The sequence below is a fragment of the Pezoporus wallicus genome, unplaced genomic scaffold (genome assembly GCF_028554395.1).
Source record: "Pezoporus wallicus isolate ANWC-B61680 ecotype Strahan unplaced genomic scaffold, APGP_CSIRO_Pwel_v1 contig_3058, whole genome shotgun sequence".
Taxonomy (NCBI): Eukaryota; Metazoa; Chordata; class Aves; order Psittaciformes; family Psittacidae; genus Pezoporus; species Pezoporus wallicus.
Window position 1 is genome coordinate 5,673,670 of NW_026641153.1, and position 26,207 is coordinate 5,699,876.

Genomic DNA, 26,207 nt, shown 5'->3' on the forward strand with positions numbered 1-26,207 from the left:
TCACTGCCTGCTTCTTGTTACTCATCTCCATTTAACAATGTAGAGGGCAGGGAAGGAGCAGTCCCACAACCTCAAACCCCCCAGACACAATCTTTTGCAGCTGGGCAATTCTAGTCATCTTGGACTCATAAGGTCTGATTAAACTGATGGCACACAATGCACAGCACCTTCAGGATTGCCTTCAAAATTGCTTCTCCACAGCCACCCATTAGCCCTGGTTCTTGCTGAAATACATCCATCATTAGAGCAACAACCATACATTAATTTTACACATAAGCACATGCATATGTACAGGAAGGAGTCCATAAAACAAGCAAACTGCCAGCCTTGTTACAGCAAACTTTGGCTTTATTCTGTTCAAGGACATTCAAGGAGGGGAAAGTGGGTTCTGGGTTAAGACATTTCTTGTTGTGCCAAGGATGGAGATACCCTTGGAGTCAGAGGCTCTGGCTATGCCTATGCCTGTGCCTGTGCCTCTTGCAGCTTCATTGACCACTGTAGCACAGGCACAAACGTGCCCTTTCACAAGCACCTTCCATGCTTGTACAGTATCCAAAATGCAAGGTCAGCTCCTCCAGCCTCCTAGCCAATGCTGGATGCAAAGCCGTCAAGCACTTTTTTTGGAGTGATTTGAGGCACAGCCACCCTAGGGGTACCATCCCTTCAGGTATCAATGCTTCTCATGGCCATGAGCTCATGGTTGAGGGAAGAGCATGAGCATCATGGCTGCTCAAAAAGGCAAAGCCCAAGGAAAATCAGGTTATGTTTCTGCCTCTGGACAGGCTGGCATCCTTAAAAACATCTCAAAGATGCTGTAGCCATAATTCTGGTCCTTAAGCTGCTACCAGTAGAGCCAGAGCATTTGGTTGAAGAAGGGAGCAGAAGGGCACAAGCCACCTGCCCCCATCTCTTTGCCAGAGCTGTTGGTGAGACCCAAGGTGAGAAACAGTCCCATCTGCATGAACACCCACCTGCAGAGGGCTTGGTTTGTTATATTTAGGCTCAGTTGGCGCCAGATGAAGGTTTTGGGTAGTCCAGCTCCCCAGTGCTGCTTTGCAATTAAGTCTAAATGCCACTTTTCATTCAGGGGCAACCAGAGGCCACTGCACATTGCACTGAGGGTTAGCCACGACCTTCAGAAAACTATGGCAAAATACAGTGTGTTCACTGCCCTTAGTCAAAACTCTAAATAACACCCCTGACAAAGTTGGTGAATATTCCCCTGAGGGCACAGGAGGCCACAAAGGGCATGTTTTAATAGTCTCCAATTTTCATCTGGCAAAGATCCTGCTCTGCACCAACAGCCATGTGGGCTTTCAAAGTCAGCATTGCACCTCGAATGCATTTCTCGCCCTAGCTCCTTGTTTCTAGGGATTTCATTACCAACAGAGGACCCTGGTTTATTATTAAGTAGCAAATCAATCTGGCTCTGCCGAGCACAATCCAATTACTGCTTGTAGTTACTGTAGGCTGAAGAAGTCATAAATAAATGAGCATGCTGGACATTCCATTCATTAACATTTCAGTCCCACTGTCAGCCCCAGCCCCTTGTTTTGCGCTGCTTTAATTGCTCAGGTTTAGAGGGATTTGGGGATGGTGTGGCAGGCAGTGTGGTCAGGGAGCAGGTCATGGTGCTCCTTGGGCCCAGACAGCTGCAGGATAATCAGGGATAAATGCAGACTCCTTTTGTCTTTTGTTTCCCAGTGTAGGGCAGGGGCCTCTTCCTGCTCCTCTCACATTCACCCAGCGGGAGCAGAGCAGTCAGTCTGTAGGTTCAGGAAAGCCAAGGGAAGGTGCTTCACAGACCCCAGCCAGCTCCTGAGGGTACAGAGCTGAGCCTAGTGCTCGCTTTCCTTCCCTTACCACTCTTCCCAAAGCACCCCAGCTGTTTTTGGTTTTGGGTTTCAAACCTTATTTTGTGAGGGTTTTAGTTGTTCAGTGGAAATCAACCATCTTGCAATGTACAGGCACCTAGTTACTCACTGCCTCGTTAACAAAATGATGTATAAACAGCCACACGAGTAAAATGATGCTCAGATGCGATATAAACACAACCACTGCTAAACAGACTTTTTTTTTAGAGTATTCTTTACATCTGGATCTCTTTGGGGTTTTCTTTTTCTGCATTTTCTTTTTCTTCCTTTCCTCCACAATGGTTTTCTACTTCTGCTCATTAGGATCATTTTCAAGCATCCACCCTCAGTTATGACAGTTTGGGAGCAAGTGCTGCAAGGAGGGAAGGTGTCCTCATACAGGCAGCTGCCACATGCTGCTCGTGGCCATGTTGGTGACCATCCACAGCCAAAGCAGGATGCACAATGGGCTCTGTCCACGCTGAGCTAACAGCAAGGAGGATGCTGGTGTTTGACTGGTGCACTTATTAACTCTAGGGTCAATTGAATCATTTTTTCTAAGCCATTACTATAACTGTTACTACTACTACTACTATTATTATTATTCACTGTTTCTGCCAGGGAGTGTATAAAAATGACATTTACAATGCTGCACCATCATTTATGTGGTAATGTCCCTGGTCACTTGGTATCGCAGAAATCACTTGCCTTCACTAGTTTGGGAAATGAAAAAGATGATTTTGCACCAAAGCAGGTGGTGGCAGCTTCTCAATTCTGTCTGTTACAAGCAGCAAGGCATCTTCAGCCAGTTTAAGGATTTTGATTCAAAGGAATATTTCCTATGGGGTGCCTTGTTTATTTGCTTGGGCTTGCTTGTTTCTGTGCAGGGGGAAGGCTGCAGGAAAAAGATTTCCTAGTGAAAGGGGATGACTTCCAGATTTCCCTCCAGATATTTCACACAACTCTACGTAAACTGTTTGGAAAACTGCTATTGAAATCAGCTCCTCTCAAGGGTTGGTGCTTTCCTTCCCTGACTGGAGCAGAATGGCCTGTTGTGAGGTCTCCACTCTCCAGTTCTGGGTGCTGTCTGAATTATAGCTGAAATAACTGTCTGAAATCTTGAGATATGCCATCCATCTTCTCCAAGGGAGCTTTGTAGCCTTCTCCTCATTCCCATGGATATGCTACCAAGGAAAGCCAGCAGGCTAGAGACCAGGTACATCCTGATTCCCAGAGCTTCTCCCGTGGGGTTGAAGAGGAAAGTGATGGCTTCTGCACATGCCCCAGTTGCTCTGAAGAATCAAAAGCTGGAGCACACTTTACACATATCCAACATACCACCTTTGAAAGATAAAAATCTAGTGGCATGACATATTTTTAGCTGGTCTCAAGCCAAGAGGCCTGAATGTAGAGGTCATGAGATTTCTTACTTGACTGGGGAAGTGGACAGGTGCAGGTTTCTGTGGGGTATATTGGCACAATGCTCAGACTCTATGGAAGGTCTGCACCAGCTCAAAACCTGAGTGCTCTTCCTAGAGGGTTCACTTATTTTGGCCACATGCAGGCAGAAGCATCAAGCCCAGTACTGGCGGCTGCAAGAATGGTGATGCTATAAGTGCTCTGGGAATAAGCATGCAGGGAGACAACCTACATGATCACCAGCGTAAAAACCCACCATTCACCACCAATTATCACACTCAAGATCTCAAGAGAGGCTGCAATTATTCCCTGCTCCAAGTCTAGAGCAAATCAGCATTTTCCCAGTAATTGCAGTGTAGTAACTATTGTAGATGTTGACTTTTTAATAGCAAACAGTGCTCAAGCATTAGATTTACAGTCGTGTTAGTTAGCTTTAGTGACTTGGGAATCAATTACCTTGCTGTACAACATGACCAAAGATTATAGGGTAGCCCATGTAATAATTTATACTGCCATCTAGGAGTGAAGCTGTAACTTCAACTTTTCACATAGAAAGACACTCTGCACAGCAATAATTCCAGTAATAATAGTAATAACCATAAAAAGGGGAAAAGATGAAAACAGTGATTACAAAATAGGGGAAGACCTGTGTACAAATAGAGCACTGGAGGGCACTGGGAGCTTCGCCATTCTCAATTATTTTCCAGGATGATAATAGCAGGGGCATTTTGTTAATGAATGTGTTTTACCAGCTTTCTTGGGTCAGCAAGTGAGGCTGCATGGCTCTACTCCAGCAGAAAGGTTGTCTCAGCCCAGTCCTTCAGACGCACAACCAGTATCATGTCATAAGCAACACAAAACCTGCTCCTGGCCCCCGTTAATCACTTGCCCTCCTGGTTGATCACTGCTGATTCCAGGGATCAGTTTTACAGGCAGCAGTTTCCTAGTTTCTGCCCATCTCTGCCTCCCAGCACTTGTTCCCACACTTGACTCCTTTCTCTGATTTGGGACAGGAAAACCTTGTGCCTATTTCTCCAGGCTCCTCTGCACAAAGAAAATATCTTTCCTTTCACTCCTTTGAAATAAGACCACCCAGGTCAGCTTTGCAGTCTGTGTTTCCAAGCAAATTATAAAGAAAGAACATTAATTAAATGTTTTTCCTCCTTCAAAGGACTTGCCACTGTGACCCTTTAACTAATAGGCTTTGTCTATTTTCCTCTCATTTAGTTCCCATTTATTTTAGTCTTTATTTAAAGGTGGCAGCTGAGATTTTTGAACCTTCCAAGCACTGTGGCCCCTCATAAAACAATGACGAGCGAAACGATGTGAAAACTGGGTGTTGTCATTATAAAATGGACTAGGAAAGGGTCTGCCATATGCAAGTGTACATCACCAGACAGTAAAAAGTTTATACTAATATATCAGGCTACCTTATAGAATCACAGAATCATAGAATGGTTTGGGTTGGAAAGGACCTTAAGACCACCTGATTCCAACCCCCTGTCATGGGCAGGGACACCTCACACTAGACCTGTGGACCTGTCCAACCTGGCTCTGAACACTGACAGGGATGGAGCGCTTGCCACTTCTTTGGGAAGATTCTTCCAGTGCCTCACCACCCTCACAGTAAAGAACTTCTTCCTTACAGAATCCTTATACCTCCTTGACTGTAACCAGAAGTTTATGTTGGTGTCCTCAACATAAAAAGGACATAGAACTGTTGGAACAAGTCCAGAGAAGGGCTACAAGGATGATCAGAGTACTGGAGCACCTCCCATATGAAGATAGGCTGAGAAAGTTGGGGCTGTTCAGCCTGGAGAAGAGAAGGCTGCGTGGAGACCTCATAGCAGCCTTCCAGTATCTGAAGGGGGCCTATAAGGATGCTGGGGAGGGACTCTTCATTAGGGACTGTAGTGATAGGACAAGGGGTAATGGGTTCGAACTTAAACAGGGGAAGTTTAGATTGGATATAAGGAAGAAGTTCTTTACTGTAAGGGTGGTGAGGCACTGGAATGGGTTGTCCAGGGAAGCTGTGAATGCTCCATCCCTGGCAGTGTTTAAGGCCAGGTTGGACAGAGCCTTGGGTGAGATGGTTTAGTGTGAGGTGTCCCTGCCCATGGCCGGGGGTTGGAACTTGATGGTCTTAAGGTCCTTTCCAACCCTAACTGTTCTATGATTCTATGATTCTAAAGCATGCTCTGTTTTTAAAATTTCTAAGGCTCAAAGATATTAACGCTGCCTTAAAATATTTGAATTAACAAAATTCATAGAGTTGGGCTCTCTTCTCCTTCATCTTCTGGAATCAACCCAGAGGAGCAGGGTTTCAGACAAACGTCATCTATCATGAGATTTGTCATCCTTGTGCTCTCACATCGTAAGGTCACTGTCACTGCAGGAAGGCAGCTGTCTCTGGAATGAGGAGGAGGGGAAGAAATGTCTGCCCCTGAGGCAGGGGACAGGAAAATTAGCACTGCTTTAAGCAAGGAGCCTGAGCTGCAGTGGGGAAATAGCATCCCTGCCCTTCCGAGATGGTCCAGACCCACTGGGGACATGCTACCCTGCTCCACTCATGTGCCCATCAGATAGAACATCCCAGCCACGGTCCGCAGAGGCAGCACAGCCCTGGCACTATTCATGGTGGAGGCTCCCAAGCAACTTGCAGACAAGGCGCAGGGAGCTTTTTATCATTAGTTTCCCTTGTTACAGCTTGAATGTGCAAAGGATAAAGTACTGATGCAGTTGACTCCTCACAGGGGATTGTCCCTGTTTTGGAGATGCAGTTTAGTTGCATCCTGCAGCTAAGCAGTGATATTGCAAACATTAGGGACCGTGGGGCATTTGGGATTTATTTCCCCTCCTTCTGCCATGCAACATCCCATGAAAACTGCTGTGGAAATTCTTGGTTTGCCTGAAAACATGTATTTGACCGAGCATGATTGCATTTAATCCTCTTCAATTGCTTTAATAACCAGCCTTCCAATACACTTAATCTGAAAATATTTTCAATGTACTGAAAATCTTATAAACAAAGTTTGCAGTCACCATCACAGTGCTCCTGCAAAGCCAAACCACAATCATTTGTTAGTTTACTGTATAACTCAACAGCCATGATCCTATCTGACCAGTGGCATATGCTATTACAGCTAATCTATCATTTGTCTCCCTTTTTTAAATGAAACAAGCCCAAGGAGTCATTGTAGAAAGTATTACATTAGCAAGAGCTGACTTTGTGTTATGTCTGAACTCTATATTCACCTTAATGAGTTACATTTCACAGTACTCCTGAGAGAGAGGAAAGTGTGTTATGATCAAACTCAGGTTATAGGTGAGGATAGAGAGATAGTGTGAAGCAAAATGTCATTGGGAAACAGATGGGAGAGAACAAACTTAACCATAAACACATCCTTCCCTGTCCTAAAAGTGGGCACCTAGTTTTCCATAGCCCAAAGACTTCAACAACTCTATAGAGCTGCAGAAACTGGCATGATAATAGCCAAAACGTACTGGGTTTGCTGGCAGCTGAACAGTTGATGGGTTTGATCAGTCTTCAGAGACAAAACGTCTCCTGCTTCCCACTTCCAAGAGTCATAAGAAAAGGTGCTATGGTGTAAGTCCCATACCTTGTCTACAAATCCCAGCTCTGAGATAGTGTCAGACAGATTAGAGCTACTCTCAAAGTGGGGATTGGATGTTTAATGTTGACTTTTTATGAATCAGCCCACTGCTTGGAGGCAGGCACCTCCATCCTTCCCTGCAAAACTGGGGCAGAGATGAACATTTGAGCAAGGAGAGTATTTCTGAAGGCACAGCTAACAGGTGAAAGCTTCACCCTTTTCATGCAGGGGCTCTGTGGTTTGAGACCTCCCTCAGAATGTATGAATTTGAGCTTCTCGCCTCTTTCTTGTGGTGGAAGTATCAACACCGCTTATCCTATAGCCTCGCATGTGCCTGCAAGGCCCATTAGAGCCATTAGGTGAAAGACACGATGACTCCTTGAAGCAGGCGTCGATACCCAAGACTCTCCCATCCCAAACAGCAGCAACCAAGGACTGCTAAGTCCTATCAATGGGCCACTTCCAGTCCCTCCTCCCCTCCTGAGGACTGATCTCTAGCAGCTCTGGGTCTGCATGGCCCCATGCAAGCACAGTTGGACTTCATAGAGCCATTGCTTGGAATACACCGTGCAGAGCAAGGGGTGCTCAGAAACCAGGCCAGCACTACGTGTAGAGGAGAAATTAGCAACTTTTATAGAGCGAATTAATCAAGCATTTCAATCTCCTTAGCCAAGGGTTAACAGTCTTGTGATGACTGCCCTGGGCAGGGTATCAGAAGAGCTGGGGTTTATTCCTGATGTACTTCAGTAATGAAAAGGAAACTGTGTTCAGACGAGCAATAGAAGCCCAGAGATGTCTGATATGCAGCAATTAGACCCGAGTTAAACAATAAATCAAGTAACATTGAGCCTTTAGCTCTAGCAGAACACCATTATGATCAGTGCTATGTTTATTTAGAAGACACTGAGCCTACTCTGAATGTTTTCACATTAAATGTAATTTAGGTATTTGCTGTTAAAGCAGCTGACTGGGCCTAAATGGAAACATTATTTGTCAGATAAATATTTTGTGGCAAATAAGATCTGTTCTTTGCACTTCTATGGCATGGGGGTTTAACCTGCTCTGAGATTTATTTTGTGTTTGCTTCCTCTCTTTGCACGGGTTGCCTCATAAAGATGAAAAAAGCCCAAGTGAAACAAAGTGTAAAATAGAAATCACTGATTAAACTGTCAGAAATGGAGCAGCCTTTGTTAATCACTGATTCATCAGCTGGGGGAAAAAGAGGGGTCTCAAGTTAGCACAAAGGCTTTGGTGTCACAAGGCTTGCAGTTTATTCCCAGGTGTCTCTCTCCAATTTGATACGGGATCATTCCCAGGTAAATTGATCTCTCCATGACTCTCTTTTCCCATCTGTTCAACTTGGGTAATGATCTTGCCTCACAGAGATAGTGAAAACTTTCAATAAGAAAAGGTTACCTGAAAAAACACACCTGCATCTGAAATTAGGTTACCCCCTACTCCCACCTACAAGAGCTTTGGCTAGAACAGCTATTTCCTACTACAGCCAGGAGCTTTCCCTAATGTGGCTTTATGGGCAAGCAACAGAGTAGAGAAAATCATTTAAAGAAATACAGAACTATGGCCAAAAAGTGACATAAAATGGAAATCAAGCTTACACCAACCTCTCTTTTGTTGTTTTGTTTTTAAATGCTGAAATTGTCTTTTCTCTGTTACTTTTATATTCATAAATCCATTTTTTAATGTTGCAGTGATTGAAACATTGTGTAACCAGCTTTGGATTTTTGTTAGATTTATTTGGCAAAAGCTGCTAATAATGATTTCAGTGGCATCTTGGAATGTTCTCAGGATTTTCTGCAGAACGTGGCACCCTTTGGAATAGAAAGCTTTCCAACCGGTGTAAGTTTTGGAGTCCTCAGTAGAAGGCAGTGTAAAACTACAGGAATAACCTTCAAATCTGACATCACGCAAAATGCAAAGGCTACTTCAGTACAAAAAGCCAAACAAACAGCAATCACTTTGTTTTATTCTTCTGTGCAAGAGAAATTATTTCATTATGTAGCTCCACGCAAGATCTTACTTAGGAGGCACATTTCTGGGCTTGGATCACTCAGGTGACTCATTTGATGTCCTTCACAATTACTTGTGCTGTCTTTTGTCATCCAAGAAAGCTTTTGAGTGCCCCAGTCAACTGCAGCATCTGAGGATAGTGTGGGGAGAATTATCTTGCCTCTCTCTAGCCTTGTTCTCAGGTTCTTGCCATTTAGTCATTTGCCATTTACACAGCAGCTCCCTTGCGCGGATGAGGTTGGTTCATTTCTTTTGGGAGGAATGAGATTTTCTCTTATTAGCTGCATTTTGTTTCTGTCTGCACTGTGGTCATGTCAGTGGTCTGCAAGCATCAACCCAGGTCCCATCCAGCCAAACAGTGCTCTTTGCCAGCAGCAGGAGTGTTTTCTGCTTTCCTATCTACCTCCACTCTTCCACCAGCTCTCTCTCCTCCTATCCTTCAGTGAAAAACCTCCCCATCTGCCACCACCTCCCAGCCCTCTTTATGGATGGAAGGGGCTTCTGCCACATCTGCTCCTTCCACAATTGTTCTGCTTTCAGGCCTTTTCAGGTGAAAATGGCAATATTGTGTGAATAGGAAGAAGTTCCTGAGGTAGAGCTTTGCTCAGCTTTGAAGGGCAATGGGGTCCCATGTATCCCTTCTGCCTCATGCGAGTGTAGAAGTGATTGGTGAGGACCTGACCTCCAGCAGATAGAGAACCTCCCCCATCCCTCTTATTCCTCCTGTAAGGATAAGGATGACTCCCAGAACCTTCCATCAGGAAGATTTCCTTCTCTCTTCCCCTCATTCCCAATCCCAGGTGAGTGAAAGGTGAAACGGCTGCAAGAACATCCCCTTTCTCCAGCATCACTCCATAGAACCATGGGTCACCCAGGGAGGGCTAGTGGCAAACCCAGCTCATCTTCAGTCCCTTATGTACACTGTTTGCTTTGGCCTCTTGGATGCTGGGATTATCCAGAGTTAACTGGGACACGAGCGACTTACACATGCCTCCTGTCCCTTTCCACATGAGCTCCAGGCTGGAGCTGGAGGCAGCAGGCAGGACTTGCCAGTCCACAGGCCATAGCACCAAACAGATGGAGTTGGTTTGTCCCCACCGTCCATTCCAGCTGCCTCGCAAAGACCAACCTTTGTTTGCCTGCAGAATAATCCTGCTAGCCTGCACTTTCTTTGCCTAATGAAAGGAGGATTTATTGCACCGGCTCTTTGGGAACGTCGAGGTCTTCTTACTTCCCTCTTCAGCTCTCTGAGATCCTTTAAGCAGAGTCTGTGTGAAAATTAATCAGACGCCCTGGAGGCTTATTTTGTCCCAAGCTAAAGTCTTGCTTCTCGATGTTCCCCCCTCCTTTTGTGCCCCAATTACTTAAGGGATTGTCCTGGAAATTAATGAAAGCATGGCATGGGAAATAACACCCATGGTTCATCTCAGAAGTGAAATGTTTCTGTGGAAGGCTTAACTAGAAATATCCCGTGGTTCAATCAGCACACTTGGAGATCTTCCCAGTTTGAAGTGCCTTGAGTATTGTATGTCTTATCTCCTAAATTGTTTGCAGATCCAGATTCAGGTATATGAGTCAGGTCCTGCTCTTGAGTAATTGCATTTTACTTCTCTGAATGAGATGCCTGTGATTTCCACCTGGTTTCCAAAGTTCTCAGCATGAATTTTCGCAAGGTCACAATTCATTCCAACCTGTTACAGGGGGGAAATGAGGTGTGGAGGACACATTTGGTAATGGTCCACATAACCTTCCATCTCTCTCTTGCTGGCCTTGGTCCATGGAAGTGGGTGAGGGCAGCCTGGTGGATTAGGTGACCAGCTGGGTCACGTTAGTCTTTTTTCTGTTTCCCAGCATTGAGCATCGGTGCATGGAGGATACACATTGTGCCAGATGAAAAGAGGTGAGGCCATTGCTTCTTCTCCAGCCAATTTACATCAGAGCAGACATGACCGTGCTATACCATGAATTATATACTGCATGGATTAACCCATAGGGTAACCTTATGCTTCGTTCTCTAGGGCTGGCTGATCCTTGTCATGGTTAGAATAAGCCAGCTGCACTGATTTACAGTGGGATTCATGTGCCTGGCAGCTTATATAATCTCTGAAAATGGATTTCAGTTCCCAAGTTGCTTAGGTCCATGCTACTTTAAAAGTTTGGGGGCTTTTTAATCTTATTGCCACTTAAATATTACGAGCTAAGAGTTGTGCAGTCCATGGGAGTGAGGCCCTTGAACACCTCCCACAGGGAGGTAGGCAGTTAGGTACCTCCAGCAAATCCTAAATAGTCTTTGAAAGCATTTTCCTCACTTTCCATGGGTTTCAGAGGTACCATACGTGGGGAAATGACATTGACTCCTGTAAAGCACTGCACCGCTTATGGATGCAAATCATTGTGTAAGTGTGAATACTGCTTCATGACATGACATCTCCTCCAACCGTTAGTGCTAATTAATGCAGTTCTGGGGTAGACAATATTCATTAAGCTTTTCTGAAGACACTACAAATGTTCATGGAACAGCTCACACATTCTGATGGCACCCACGGTCCTATCACCACGTTCCCTGTAAAGGATTCTAATACCTTAATCTCTGCTAACGAGAGTGGAAATGAATTGTCAACAGCAGCTCTTCAGCACAAGGCCATGGTGTTTCTTCCCTGCTTTGTTATAGGTAACCAATATAAAGGAATCAGAGGTGGTGTTATTTTGATGCGGGGGCATCTGGTTGCTGAAGGCTTCCCTCTATGTATGTCAAAGTTAAATATTTGGGCTACTGTTCTCTTTTGGGGACTTGCCATGATAGGAACCAGCTTGGAAGAAATGCAGCTATCGCCTGCTTCTAATCACTGCAATGACAGCAGCTTTGCTGCCTCCAGACTAAATGTTTGTTACCAGGATGTATTGTTCAGGTATTGACAACTCCAGAGACCTTGTGGAATTACTGAAGCTCCTCGAAGGATGCTGCTGTTGAATTATAACTAGGAAATTTAGAGAGGAATATCCATGTGGTGAATGGCTTTTTGTTTCCTGAAAGGATGTTGTTGAGGAAACCTGACTTACAGCATGTATGTCTGGGAGAGAAAGAAGGGGAGAGCAGACTCCTGGAGGCAAACTCCTGACAGTTGCACTGTGATGCAGCTACCACTCTGCAGGCTTTAATGTTGCTGGTAGGGGGCTTCAGCAGATGTTTTGCTGAGCCAGTAATGAACCCTGCGTGCATTGCAATGCTTTATCAAGCTTTGGTGTCCTCCTTGGGCTAATGGTCCCAGTCTTGGTGGTCTCTTGGCTGCCAGCATCTATCTGAAGCTGTCCCAGCTATGGACACACCACGTTGTACACCCAGGAGGGTGCACCTGCCTCCCGGGCTGGTGTGCTCAGTTTATTAGCTGGATTTCCCATGCACTGAAGTACCTTTAATGCCATCGTGCGCTCATGTCTCTGCCTCCCCATGAAATGAGGCTGGCAGCTCTCCCCAGCATCATGGGAGTGCTGCAGGGCTCAGTTAACCATGGCTGCAGAGCTTTGCAAGTGATGCCGTGTTATTGCAGACAGCAGTTGCTCTTCATCCAGGAGGCCCTCTAACAACCTCTGCTGCCCCAGCTCACTGATTTACCTGAAATAGGCAAGGCTGGAAGGAAGGAAGGGTCCCAAAAGCATAGTCTTCCTCTTGGAGTCTTTTTCCACTCTTCCACCCTGGATAGGTTTTCTTTTTGTTGAGGTCTGCAGACATTTTGGGAGTTTCTGTTCCTCTCTCCTGACAGACCCCAAATTGTCTGCAAATGTCGGTCTGAACCCTCCACAGACCATCTCTTTTACCCCTCTGTGCCTGTAGCTCAAGGGCACCATGCTGCTACCAGGGAACCAGCCCACATGTGGCCAGGGGTTTGATAAGAAGGAAGTGTGTGATGAACAGAAGATCTGGAGCAAATTCCTTGTCCAGGAAAGGAGCTCTTTCTAGTTGAGCTTTCATAATCCCCTCGTGACAGGGACAAAGTTCCACTTTCCATGTTACAAGAAACAGTCCTCATTTCTGAGTTCTGTGTTAGCTCCATCAGGATCTAGTAATAAATTACTCAGGCCAGTAATTTATTTTTATCACAAACGTTGTATCATGAATTGGAGGGTTAAGGAAATGTAGCAGGAACATCTCCCACCACTGCAGGAAATGTTCAGCCTTTGTACCAAATCCTACTGAACTTCCTTTTGGACGGGCATTGTGCATGTAGTCCTGGATGGGTAGGAAATGTATGTCCTTACAAGGGACCTGAGGAGGATGCACCTTGTAGTTTCCCAGGTATCATGATCCAGCTGTTCTTTGCATGATGGGTCTTAAAGGCTGCAGAGGTGCTGAACCATTTCACATGAGAAATCAAGGATTTCCCCTTCCATTTCTACCCCAGAGAGCCTCCATGACATGACATGTCAGCCAATTGATCTGTGACTCCAGCTTTTCCCTGTGGCATAAACCAACTGATACCCCAAAGGACACCATTAGGATCACACAGTGATGGGATGCTCTTTGGGCACCTCTGGTAAACAATTCCACCATAACATGCAGTATGATAAAGGGTGCTTTCCTGCTGTCTCCAGACCAGTCCAAACCCATGACTGCTTTGTGCCAAAGGAGTAGATTGGACTGTTGCAGAAAGCCCATAATTTCAAGCTATATCTATTGAAACCCCACGCACCTGCACTGAAAACTGAAAAATGCAATTCTCAACAGAAAGAGCTTTGCTTTCCAGTTTTTGCTCCTATGCATGAAACAAATTACTTTGCAATTAGAGGCTTCCAATCTCTGCTGCTTCTTATTAAACCCACCAGGTGAGCTCTTTTATCACCCATTGAATAGTGCCACACCACACCCTGGTTCTGCTCTGGATTTGGAGGCAGATCCTGCCAGGAGAGGATGGGCAACACATGCCACACAGCCATGAGTGGGAAATAGCCTTGAGGCTCTGCTAGTTGAAGGATCATCCTACCTCAAGGCCAAATTCCATTACCTTGGCATATTGTTACAGAGCAGCAAGAACAAGCAGACACCTGCATGGTAAGTGCACCTTTGAAGCAGCTTCATCTCCTGTTTTGGTGAACATCAGCCTGGGAAGGTGATGTTTCATTGCTAGCTCTCAGCAGGGCTTCTGCTGGTCTTCAGGCATACACATTCCTCTTTGCCAGCTCCACTGAAGATGGTAGAACCTGCTTTAGATGTGTTGTGGTATCTGCTGAGGGAAAAGTGCAAACCAGAATTTAGGAGGCAATTTGAAGTTTTACCCCTCTCTGAAATGATGGATTTACACTTCCAGGAGGTTCTGAGGTTTGTGTGTTGGTGGTTTGCCCCTCAGGGGTACTTCAATGGCTGGATCTAGACATGCATTTGACACACCCACAAAACCCCAGTCTTTACCCTAGCAATGTAGCTGTGGTCCCACTGCTTTTCCTGGAGCAGAGATGGGTACATTGCTGCCTCTTGCCAGTGCCTCTGGACCATCTCCAGAGCAGAGCTGGGCCACCTCAGCTATTGCTTCTTAACCCTGAGCAGCCAGAGCTCAAAACTGCCTCTATATTTATCCTCTTACTGAAAGCCAGCCCCTTGGGTGGATCAAGCTCAATGGGTGAGCTTGCCTGTGGCTGCATCCTTAAACAGAGGATACGGAACTGTGCTCTAGTATTTGGCCATTATACCCAAAAGCACTTTGCAGTCCATTGGCTTCTCGGCTGCAGAAGAGAGGACATCAAGTCTTGTGGCATTTCCATACTGGCATGGTCTTGGCTTTCACTCTGATAGCAGATCAAACTCAGAAAGACCCCCACGTAAAGTCAGACATCCAGCTCATTCACTACCATCGTGTTGGTCGAGTGACTGCTATCTTCCTACAGGGCAAAGAAGATGTTTTGTATATCCCATGTAAGCCCTAGCTCCATCCTCACCATGAACGTTCTCACAGTGGCATGAATGCCAACTGAAAACAGATGAAGGAAGGGCTCACCGGCTCACCTCCCTTCCCAGAGCAGACCTCTTCCTGGCCAGCATGGGCCAGAGCATGGCACAGGGACACCTCATGACATTACCTGGTGGGAATAACCCCAATTCCAGAAAGAAAATGCTGGTGTGGAGGCAAAGCAGCAGCAAGTCAGAGCTCTGAGTGCAGGTGTTGTGGTGTGGATGCTTTGTGCTGTGCTTGTTTAAACCAAAATCTCAGCACTTTATGGAGGCCCGCATATACTGTTCTTCTTGACTGATTTAATAGTACTACCCTTGCACAAGGGCTACTGTTAGTGCAGTACGTAAAGACGCTTTATGGCCAGGCACCGTTCTACCAGCCGGGAGCAAGGGTGAATCACCAGGAAAAGGGAAAGTGTCCCCATTCCCAGGGCACAGCCTGGCAGGAGCTGCTCTGTCTGCTCAGCTCCAAGGGTGCCCGGGCCCTTGCTGCCCTCTTCTTCCTCCCTGCCAGGGCTGTGTGAGCACTCGGAGCATCCCGCCTGCTCTCCCTTATCACCGCAAGGTGTGGTTCGAAGGGGCAATGAATCCTCCTTCCATCCTTTCAACCTTTCATCCTCCTCTCAGCGGCAAAGGGGAGCCCAGATGTTGGCAGGCCTGAGCAGGGTTCATCTGTTTCACATGACCCAGCGCCAACTGCTACTCGCTGCCCTCCTCCCGCCTTCCTCCTCCTTCTCCCTCCCTCCTCCTTCTCCTCCTCCCTTCCCGGCTCCAGCCTCGCAGCTTCGCGGAGCTCCGCGGAGCCGGGCTCCGGGGGCCGGCAGGCGTGGAAAGGGAGGGAGAAGGGGAAAGAAAGGGGGGTGAGGGCATCCCGGCACGGAGCATGGGCCCGCCCTAGGACCGCCCGGGGAGCGTGCCGGCAGCGGGGCGGAGGGAAGGGCCGCGGAGAGGCGGGCGATGGATGCGGTGCGCTGAGCCGCGGCCTGCCGGCGATCCAGCGGGATGCGCTCGTCCCGGGCTCGGAGCTGAGGAGCCGCCGAAGGAGCGGGAGAAGGTAACGGGGGTCTTTGTCTGCGGAGGGGAGGCGAGGCGGGCCGGGCTCCCCTTCCAGCCGGCCCCGCGGGGGAAGCCCAGCCGCAGTGTGCGGGAGGCTCCACGCCCCCCTCCCTCCATTGATCTCCAGCAGAAATGTGGGCAGCATCTGCTTCCCTTGTCCTTTCCTAAAAGGAAAACCCAACCCCAGGATCCCGAATTTGATGGGCGAAGAATAGGGACGAGCTAGGCGGCTGAGGTTTATTGCACTAGAGGGAAGGAGAGGGTGTGGGGGAAAGAAGCTGGTGCTGTGATTTCTTCTCCAACCCCCCCCCCCCCCACCAACCACCACCACCACCTCCCTCCCAGCAATCTGGATGCCTGTCCCCAGTGACTGCTAAGATGGACTGCTCCTTCCCTTTCCAAATGGCTGCAGCAAGTTTAATGCAGAACTGGGGGGCTTCGCAAAGGGTAAAGCCCCTGCCTCGCCTTTCCTTTTCCCTATGCACCTTTTCCTGAATCAGGGGTAGAAAAGTTGCTACAGATTCAGGGCTAGGAAGGACAAATAAATCTCTCTGTCTGCAAACTGTGCCTGTATGGGTGTATCTCTGCAAGCCTTGCAGACACGCTCCCGTAAGGAGGGTTTCTGGCCGCATTGTTAGCCCGCTAGCTGCTGGGGAGGGCATGAGAAAAGTTGCTTCCAGCTTCTATATACAATTTCCAGGAGAGACAATTGATTCTAATAATAGCCCTGACAGCGGTTTAGCAATGCAACACACATAGATGCGGGAGCTCGCTCGCAAATCTCCTCTCCCAGGCAAGCCAGGTCACAGGGAAAAGCCGAACTCCAGGTTCTTTGGCTTTCCGGGGGATTTTAGGACGTTGTCCTGAACAAAAACCCCGGCACCTCTCGCTCTTTGCTCCGGGAAGGGGGTGTGGTGCTGTGCCTGCGCGCCGCACTTCATGGGCACGGCTGAGCTGGGCTTTCCCGGTGCCTTGGGTATCGAGAGCGGCTGAATCATGGCTCTGATGCATATTGGGGTGTCTCGGACCCAGGTCTCTCTAGATTGGCCCCCGAGGTCTGATGAGCATCCCCTGTCCATGCACGGAGGTGGCTGTTAACGGCATGGGTGTCTGTGCCTTTTTCCCTGCCTGGAATCGCCTGCCAGGCACCAGAGAGAGATCTCGATGGAGCTGAAACTGTCCGATTGATCCCCTTTCTCCTTGCGGCTGTGGCAGAGGGCCCCGCAGAAGGGTTGCTGCCTGCAGCGCTGCCTGCGCAGTGACTTGAACCCACGATGCTAACGCTGGCCAGGCGATGGGGCACCAGCTTGGTGTGGTGGCTCAGAGCTGCTTGCCTTGACCTTCCCGGCACAGTAGTCACTGGTTTCTTGTCCTCTTCCAGATCTTAGTATTTTTAGTGTGGGTTTAAGTATCAGCGTCATCCAGGGACATACCTTGTGCTGCAGGAGGGAGAGCTGCTCATGGGGCAGTTCCTGCACCCAGCTGTGCTGCTGAGCAAGAGGGGCTGTGATAGAAGCCATGGGGAGCTAAGGATGTATTGCTTCTTATCATGAGAGTGGCTATTTTGAAGGTGCTGGGAGGACCTAACAGGCTGAAGGAGTTGGCATTGGTCAACCTTTGCATTGCAAGTGGCTCCATCAAAGTCCGTTCCCACAGTAGGGATAAGTTTGCAGTGTTGCATAGCATGTGAATTTATGCACGTGTAAAGTATTTCATTCTTATATGAATTTTGTTTCTAACCCAGGCTAGAAATAGGGGTTCTCTGCCATTATTTGGGCATAGGTACAGCAGTGAGTCATTCACAACCCTTTGGGGCAAGCTACCCATTTCTCCTGGTAGGTGATTTATGATTGTCCCATTGCCATGTGTCCGAACTGGTTATTGCATTAATGATTCCAGTATTTGGTGATACCTGTGTTCAGAGCATTGGTTCACTTGGGACCATATGGCAATGCAGCATCACTTGGTGCAGAGGACATCTTCCATAGAGATCATGTCAGACTGTTTAGCCAAGTCAGGAGCATTGGTTAGTCCGTTGGGTGTTGTTAGTAGGGATGTAAGACTAGGAAAAACTTCCCAAGTCATGGAGTCTACTCCCAAGTATTACAGGTAATCACAGTCATACATATCCCCTTTGTTGCTACTATTGCTTGCTGTGTGAATAACAACAGGTTTGAATGCAGCTTAGCAGAGAGCAAAGTAAAATTGCATGGTATAGGTGAGGGAGAAAAAGCTGTGTTAAAGAGAATTTGAAAGACGCTGGGGAGGGACTGGATCCTCAAGCCCCATTCTGCTAGGACTGCAAGGGAGAAGGAAGGGTCATGCATTACAAGAGGGGTAAGAGACATAGAGAAGGTATAAAAGGAGTGTGTTGGTGCAACACCAAGCAAATTTTGGGTCAGGCTCAGTGGTGTCCCCTGAATATGCAGTAAGGCACTGTGTGACCCACTTCTTGTGAACTAAACAGGAGCAGCCTGGATGCTGGGATCGCCATTTCACTCAAGCACTGTAGGTTTGAGGCTGCACCCAACATCTCCATCTAGCTTGGAGCCACCCCACAAACGCCCCATCTCTTGGGGACCTGGGGGGAGGCAATGCTGTGGTGTGAGCTGTACAAGTAGGTGACAGCGGTACCCCAGGGTCCCCGTGCTTCACTGCAGGATGCGCTGTGCTTGGGTGCACAGCGGGATCCCAAGGTCACCCAGCAATGCTAACCTCCAGTCATCCTTACTGGCTTGCTCCTTTCCAGTGGCTGGAGGTACAAGCAGAGCACAGCAGCCCAGCAGGCAGCAAGGTCTGAAAAGGTTAAGCTGTTGCTGAATTGCTTGCAAGCCTCCTTCAGCTCCAAATCCCAATTTGTCTCAGCCTTTCCCAGGCGTATCAGTCCCCTAAGCCAGCAGCAGATTGCCCAACATGGCTTCCAATATTTCTTCTTCCATAATTTTAACAAATTAATCCCAATCCCTCCTGTGAATCTCAATATGTGCCATTTCCTAAAAAGCCAGGAAGCAGTGTTCTAAGGCTGCACAATGAGTTGGAGCCCTGCCTTCTGCCCTGGAGATGAATCCCATCAGGATCAAAAATGACTTGGTTTTCCCTCTGATCTGACACCAAGATGAGACCCCAGGCAGGTATTTGATCAGCTGCAAGCTTCTGGGAGCACTTTCATGTTGATGAATGGCAGACATGTAAGGTTTGATTCTGCCTCCCTCTGCTCCAAGTCACCTTTGTGCTCCATCTTACTTGCAGGTCCATGGAGCTTGAAGGTTTATTCCTTGCCTGTGTTGGGCTGTAGTAGGCTGCCTGCCAGAATAAGTAGAAGAGCCTGATGTACCTCCCCTTCCCAATACATCCCTGCTTCATAGCTGTGTTACACTTCTCTGTGGCCCCATGTGTGGTGCCACATAACCCTGGTGCATCTCCATGGGATGGGGTAGGACTTCAGCCTGTGCTCGGCTTTAAAGTGCAAAGCTGGGACAGGGACCATCTGACTTCCAATGCACAATGTTCTTGCTTAGAACCCCCTCTTGTTCCTTTCTTAACACATCCACCATCCTTCTGCTCTTCTCCTGAGCTTCTGTGGGACATTTTCATGTGGTGTTAAACAGTTGCTGTGTCCTACCCTCAAGAAAAGATCACTAGTGGGTAGCAAAGTGCTCTTTTCAACCTGTATTTGCACTGGTGGGATCTGGTGGGATGCACATGATTACTAGTGTAGTAATCTTTGGGAAAAGCCCTGGAGGACATTAAAAAGGATACAAGTGACTCTTTTTTAACTCAAACTCACTGTAAAAGGGCTCACTGCAAATCTAGACAGCTGCAAACCAAAAAGAGGTCGATATTCCCATTTCGGCTATAGAAATCCTCTGTGTACACGTCCACATGTAACATGCTGACAATGGCTCTGGGGCTTGCCAACCCACTCTGTGTTTAGATTATGTATTTCATTCTCTTCTTAGAAGTTCCAACATCTTCCAACCAAAATAAACCCACCCTTGTTTGGGTTTCCTGCCCACATGGGACCGAGCGTGGCTGCAGCTGTACCACACAGGCTGCAGGCGCTGCTGGCATCCCATCCATCCGAGCTGAGCTATTTCACACCAGGAAGTGCTTTGCGTAGACAGAGGAGCAGCCACAGGCTGACTCTGCTTCCTTCACACAGGGTTTATGCAGGACGAGACATGGGTGGAGAGCTGCCACATCAAGGGAACAGCTTGGAAAGGCAGCACAATACTGGAGCTGACATGTGGTACCTGTCCTGGAGAGGGGTACAAGGATGGAGCTCTTTCCACCTTTAAAACCAGTTTTGTCCTTGCTCAGCATTTCCTGGCTATCCCCAGCTAGGGTATTGTGAAGATGCCCATCATCTCAACACGTGACTGCCATGTGTGTGCTTGTGTACCAGCAGACACACTCATTTCCCAGTGAAATGAGGCACTCAAGGGGACACGGATGATTTAGGGGAAATATAGTCAGATACAGTGCTTTCTTTGTGCACACATACACATACCCCAGCGTGCAAGCATGCTGGAAAATCAATTTGGAAGGTAACTTGCACTGTGTTCTGCATCTCGGAACTTCTGAAGTGCTCTGGGGAAGCCAGTGGCAATTCTGGGGGGAATCTGCAAATCTAAAGGTACTGGGAAGTGTCTTCACTTTCTTAGTCCTCTCTCACAGGCACAGCCAACTGTGTACTTGAAGGCTGCTTCAGAATGGGTATTGAATCCTGGGAGCTTAGGACTCAGGGGTATTGGATCCAGCTGCTGAGTTTGCAGACTTTGCATCAAGCTGATCCCTCTTCACTTCCCATCCTCAACTCTTCTGCATCGATTCTGCACAGTACTAAAGAGCTGGTGTGCTTTCTTCCAGAAAGGGACATCCTTCCCTGGCTTTTAAAAGGCAGAGTCATCTGGTACAGACAGGCTTAAGTCAAGGCATTTATTCCAGGTTCCTCCTGTGCAGAGGTTACAGGATGCCCATATTTATTATGTTCTGAGGTGCCCTGATGCAGGCAGGACCCAGTTTTGCACCAATAGCTAAAGCATCTTCAGTACAAGTGATGCAACATCCTGGCATTACTCAGAAGATGAATGGGAGTATAAAAACACAGGCTATGTGTCTTGGAAGCAGTTTTCCCTCCTTCAGCCTAGAGTGCAGCTACTTTTAGCTCTAGATCTCACCAGATGCACAAGTGCTCTGCATCAGGAGCTATCAGAACAAGAGCAGGCGGGTGGGACCCCTTCGTGCTTCTCAGCTGTCTAGGTGTGCAGGTAGAGCATGTCCCTGTCCTCCAGCCCCAGCTCTGCCCTGCTCAGCACAGATATGAAGATGGGCTGAGAAAACTGAGGCTCTTCAGCCTGGAGAAGAGAAAGCTGCGTGGAGACCTCAGAGCAGCCTTCCAGTATCTGAAGGGGGCCTAAAAGGTTGCTGGGGAGGGACTTTTCATCAGGGACTGTAGTGATAGGACAAGGGGTAATGGATTAAAACTGAAACAGGGGAAGTTTAGATTGGATAAAAGGAAGAAGTTCTTTACTGTAAGGGTGCTGAGGCACTGCAATGGGTTGCCCAGAGAAGTGGTAAACACTCCATCTGTGGCAGTGTTCAGGGCCAGGTTTTACAGGGCTTGGAGCAACCTGGTCTAGTGTGAGGTGTCTCTGCCCATGGCAGGGGGTTGGAACTGAATGATCCTAAGGTCCTTTCCTACTCAAACAATTTTGTGATTCTATGAGGATGAAGCAGGAGCAGAAATGGCCAAACCAGACTTCTGCAGGGAGGGCTCATTTCTGACAACACCTGCATCTCTGGGGATTAGGCAGCTGCTTGTCATTTGAGTGTGCTCTGCATCTCACCCTGTCCTCCCTGCAAAACCCTGTTGGGGACAATGTCCACCCAGCACCAGCACTGTCACCAGGCAGAGCCACTAGTCGCTGCCCAGCACAGGCACCAGCCACAACCCTGGCTCTCAATGTCTAATGTGTGTCAAACCCACTGATTAGTGGTGGCTGGAAACAACCCAGTGACATAGTTTTCCACTGCAAGCATATCAGTTCTTGGAGTGTTATTTAAAAGAAGAAGGAAAAAAAATAAACAAAAACAAAACAAAACCACACTCTGTGTGCACATTAATATTTTACTTTGGGTTTTTTTCCACATCTAGAATGACTTCTGCAAGTGTGTTTTCTATTATGTGTCATATATACCACTGCTCAGTGCTATCTATTGACCTGCTCTGTTATGGAATAGCTGAGTGATGCACTGCCCAGTGCCTTGGCTCCATTGATCAGGGCAATCACTGCTCACACCTCCAAATGCTTAGTGATACAGGAGATACAAAACACTCAATGAGTGCTTAAAGAACACTGAGCCATATATCTTAATTTGTCCTTTACAAATATTTCACACATACTGCTGCTTCCACTGCCTTGGGTCACTTTGGTCATCTTCTTATGAACCTACATTGATTTTTTTACCTCCAGCAAATCACACTGGTTTTAGTAACAAATAAATTGTCCTCTTCTCTATAACTAAACCAAACCTCCTGAAAGTGTTTTCCCAGAAGACTTGGATGCTCTCATGTAATTACCACCCTGTCTGAATGCACAAATGAGTGATATTTGGAAGAGTTTGCTGAAAATATGCCATGTTTGAAGTGTGAAACTGTACAAAAAATTACACTTTTATGTATGTTTACAAGGAAATAAACAGGTCAAATGTAGGAGAGATTAACAGACATGCTAGCATCTTTGGGAAGAGCAATAATACTCATTTATTGCTATGTACTTTAGTGCCACATGGTCATTGTCATGATGAGGACTTACGGTGCTTACAGCCGTACATAGTAGGGAATGAACCAGAAGGTAACCAAGAGTCCCTGCAGAGAAGTTGATGTGACATAAAAGGCTGTGGAGCCCATCATTGATAAAGGGCTGTCCTATCAGATAATCCAGACCCTTTTCCCTTAGAAAATGCAGTGTCCTTTTTGCAAAGTGAATGGACATTTGCACAGCATAAATACATAGCTCTTCAAGGGGATGTGAGACCCTGCCTGTATTGTTTCTTGAGGGTTTCTTGTGGGTTTCTTGAGGCACATCTATGCCCAAAAGTTGATGAAGTACCTTGTCCCAGACCACGCTGCTTCTCCTTGTGCTAAGATACCAGAGATCCTGTATCTTCTTTCCTTCTGAGCATCCCATTTCATATTTATTCCTTTGGGCTGCATTAGGGATGGGCAACACAAAAGCTGCGTCATGGCCCTAGTATATAATGTGCAAACCTGGGATGAAACTACAGAACTTGCCTCAAGGTGATTATTATCTAGAAGATAAGTTCACCATGGCAGGAAAAAAAGAGAAAAGCTCACAAAATAAAGATGTTCTTCACACAGTTTGGCTGAGCTGAGTTATCTCAGGAGCAGCTGACATCCAGGGCAGGTTATCTTCAGTGTTATCTGGGAACATGACAGCAAGGAAGATTGTCTACCTGAGGTCTTATTAACATGTAACAAGGGAAAGTGTAGAGTCCTGCATCTGGGCAGGACCAACCCCAGGTTCCAGTATAGGCTGGGGAACGACCTGTTAGAGAGCAGTGTAGGGGAGAGGGACCTGGGGGTCCTAGTGGACGACAGGATGACCATGAGCCAACACTGTGCCCTTGTGGCTAAGAAGGCCAATGGCATCCTGGGGTGTATTAGAAGGGCGGTGGTTAGTAGGTCGAGAGAGGTCCTCCTTCCCCTCTACTCTGCCCTGGTGAGACCGCATCTGGAGTATTGTGTCCAGTTCTGGGCCCCTCAGTTCAAGGACAGGGAGCTGCTGGAGAGAGTCCAGCGCAGGGCAACGAAGATGATTAAGGGAGTGGAGCATCTCCCTTATGAGGAAAGACTGAGGGAGCTGGGTCTCTATAGTTTGGAGGAGACTGAGGGGTGACCTTATTAGTGTCTATAAATATATAAAGGGGGAGTGTCACGAGGATGGAGCCAGGCTCTACTCAGTGGCAAACAATGATAGGACAAGGGGTAATGGGTACAAACTGGAACACAAGAGGTTCCACTTAAACTTGAGAAGAAACTTCTTCTCAGTGAGGGTGACGGAACACTGGAACAGGCTGCCCAGGGAGGTTGTGGAGTCTCCTTCCCTGGAGACATTCAAAACCCGCCTGGACGCATTCCTGTGTAACATTATCTAGGTGTTCCTGCTCCGGCAGGGGGATTGGACTAGATGATCTTTTGAGGTCCCTTCCAATCTCTAGCATACTGTGATACTGTGTGATAGGGGTGAAGGGGGCTTATTTTTTGCTATGTTTTTTAAGTGATAGTGGCACATTTTCAGCTTTTGGGCATTACTTTGGTATATGCGTGAATCCTCCTAAGGTCCATAAGGTGGGATGAGGCCGTAGGCTGCCTTAGCCACTCTCCTTCCACTTCCTGTAGGATGCTCAAGTAAAAGTAGATGAGGTAGCTACAGGATCCCAGTTTGAAGCAAGGCTTTAAGAGCTCTGGCATGTTCTTGACCTAAAAACATTGGCCCAAAGCTGGTTTCCATGTTGAACCACCTGTACAACTGACCAGCTGAGTCAAGGTTTATCAAGACACACTTTTGCTGACGCAGAAATCTGTTGAGTTTAAGACACCTGTGGCCAGTGAGAATAACAAATAATACTGGAAATGTGTCACCTTCCTGAGGTCAGCCTCAGCTCCAGGCTCCAATGATGCTCTGACCAACCCTATCAAAGTTCCAAATTCTCCACTCCTCGTAATAGTGGGAATAACGATCGGAAGCTGGTATATTTTTAAGCTGGTAACTGGTTTGCTTTCTAGCCAAGAAAGAGTTATGAGGGCAAAAGACTGAAATGTAGAGAAAACTATGCACTGGGAATGCCCTCTCCTCCTGCACCAACATCAGAAGGCGACAGGGAGGGTGCAAGATGTTCTGCTTCCCTTTGTATTTGAAAAGATTGAGATCTGTGTTATTTGTAAGAGAGAAAACAATACGTGACATGAACCAGCACAACCTCCATCCTAGTGAGGAAGCTGGCCTCTCCAGGAAAGGACTTTCTTATCTCAGGATATAACTGAAATCAGGCCTCCAAGGCTGGCTGCTCTCAGAGCAGTGATTTAGGCGTCTACCGGGTAATACCCTGCTTGGTTTAAAATCCGGCATTGGAATTAGGTTTAATTCTAAATACATGGCTCAAGCACCAAGTGTTTTGAGGTTAAGACGCGGCATTCCCAGCTTTAAAGTTCGCCTGAGAGTTATTGCTTGATGTTGTAAATGGACTTAAGGACTGTAGGAGATGGTTTTTCATTTCAGCCCTGATACAGTAAGCCACTTAAACACTTGCTTATGTCACACTGAAATAAAAGGGACTTATAGACACAGCTATGTGCTTTGCTAGATCAGAATGCTTGTGCTGAGCACTGTTTAGAGGAAGCATGAGAAATAACCTGTGCAGATGTCCCCGGGTGATGCTGGAGCCCGAGCAAGACTGGAAAGAGCTGCGTGGAGGAAGCAAGGAGCCCCTGGGCAGGCCAGGAACTCTTTTATCAGCTCTCAAGACAAAACAGGGAAGTCACCAGGTCACTCAGCCTTTAGTTTGTCTTAATTTCTATCCCATCGCTCCCCATTGACATCCACACAATGGCTGGGTCGTGCCTTTCATGGTGTGACACCACAGCTGACAACGTCCCAGCCCCACTTCTCAAGGAGGGCTCTTGCTTTCTAATTGCTGAGGCTGATTCTTCCCTCTCCTGACAAATGGCTGTTTGCAGAACTGATCGCAACACTTGAAGCAGCCCCTCTTAAACACATCCTCTGCAGATCCCCCTTGCTATGGGTAATATCAAGCTCTTCCAAGGGACGGCAGTGCTCCCTTCCTGCAGGATAGGGGAGGCTGTGAAGAGCTCTATCTGTAACCATGGTTTCAGCTATTTCATCTCTATTCCTTAGTCCATGGGTGAGGACATTGATTTTTCAAGGGGTGGGATTAAGAGGCTTTCAGGGAAAGCCAAAGGCCTTGCACATAATACGTTCCTCCAGTCCTACCAAACCTGTGGGAGATGCTGCATCATTGTTGACCTATATTTTCTGGCTATTCAATCCACCTATGGATTGTGCATGTATTTCACAGAGCCTCAGAGCACTTCCATAACAGGGAGACACACTTCCTTAGAAGGCAAAGTCCGGTTATACATCAGCCATCAGCTACTTCTTTTTGCATTGCTATTATCCACATCTACAGCATCTTTCCTGGGTCCATCTTTTCAGCTCCAATGTTCCACTTGCCACCAAATTCCCTTGAAAG

The 26,207-nt window shown here is 47.3% G+C and overlaps 1 protein-coding gene across 5 annotated transcripts in view; it reads left to right on the top strand.

The window, feature by feature from the left end:
- FRMD4A (FERM domain containing 4A) overlaps positions 1-26,207 on the top strand; it is a 380,270-nt gene that overhangs the window by 211,408 nt on the left and 142,655 nt on the right. Inside the window, exon 1 of one of the 5 annotated variants that reach the window (XM_057422476.1) lies at positions 15,637-15,909. The exons of the other annotated variants lie outside the window; for them this stretch is intronic. Within the exon in view, the coding sequence (XP_057278459.1) occupies positions 15,817-15,909 (93 nt within the window). The 5' untranslated portion in view covers positions 15,637-15,816. Of the gene's footprint in view, positions 1-15,636; positions 15,910-26,207 lie in introns of those variants that run through there. 5 annotated transcript variants of the gene reach the window in all.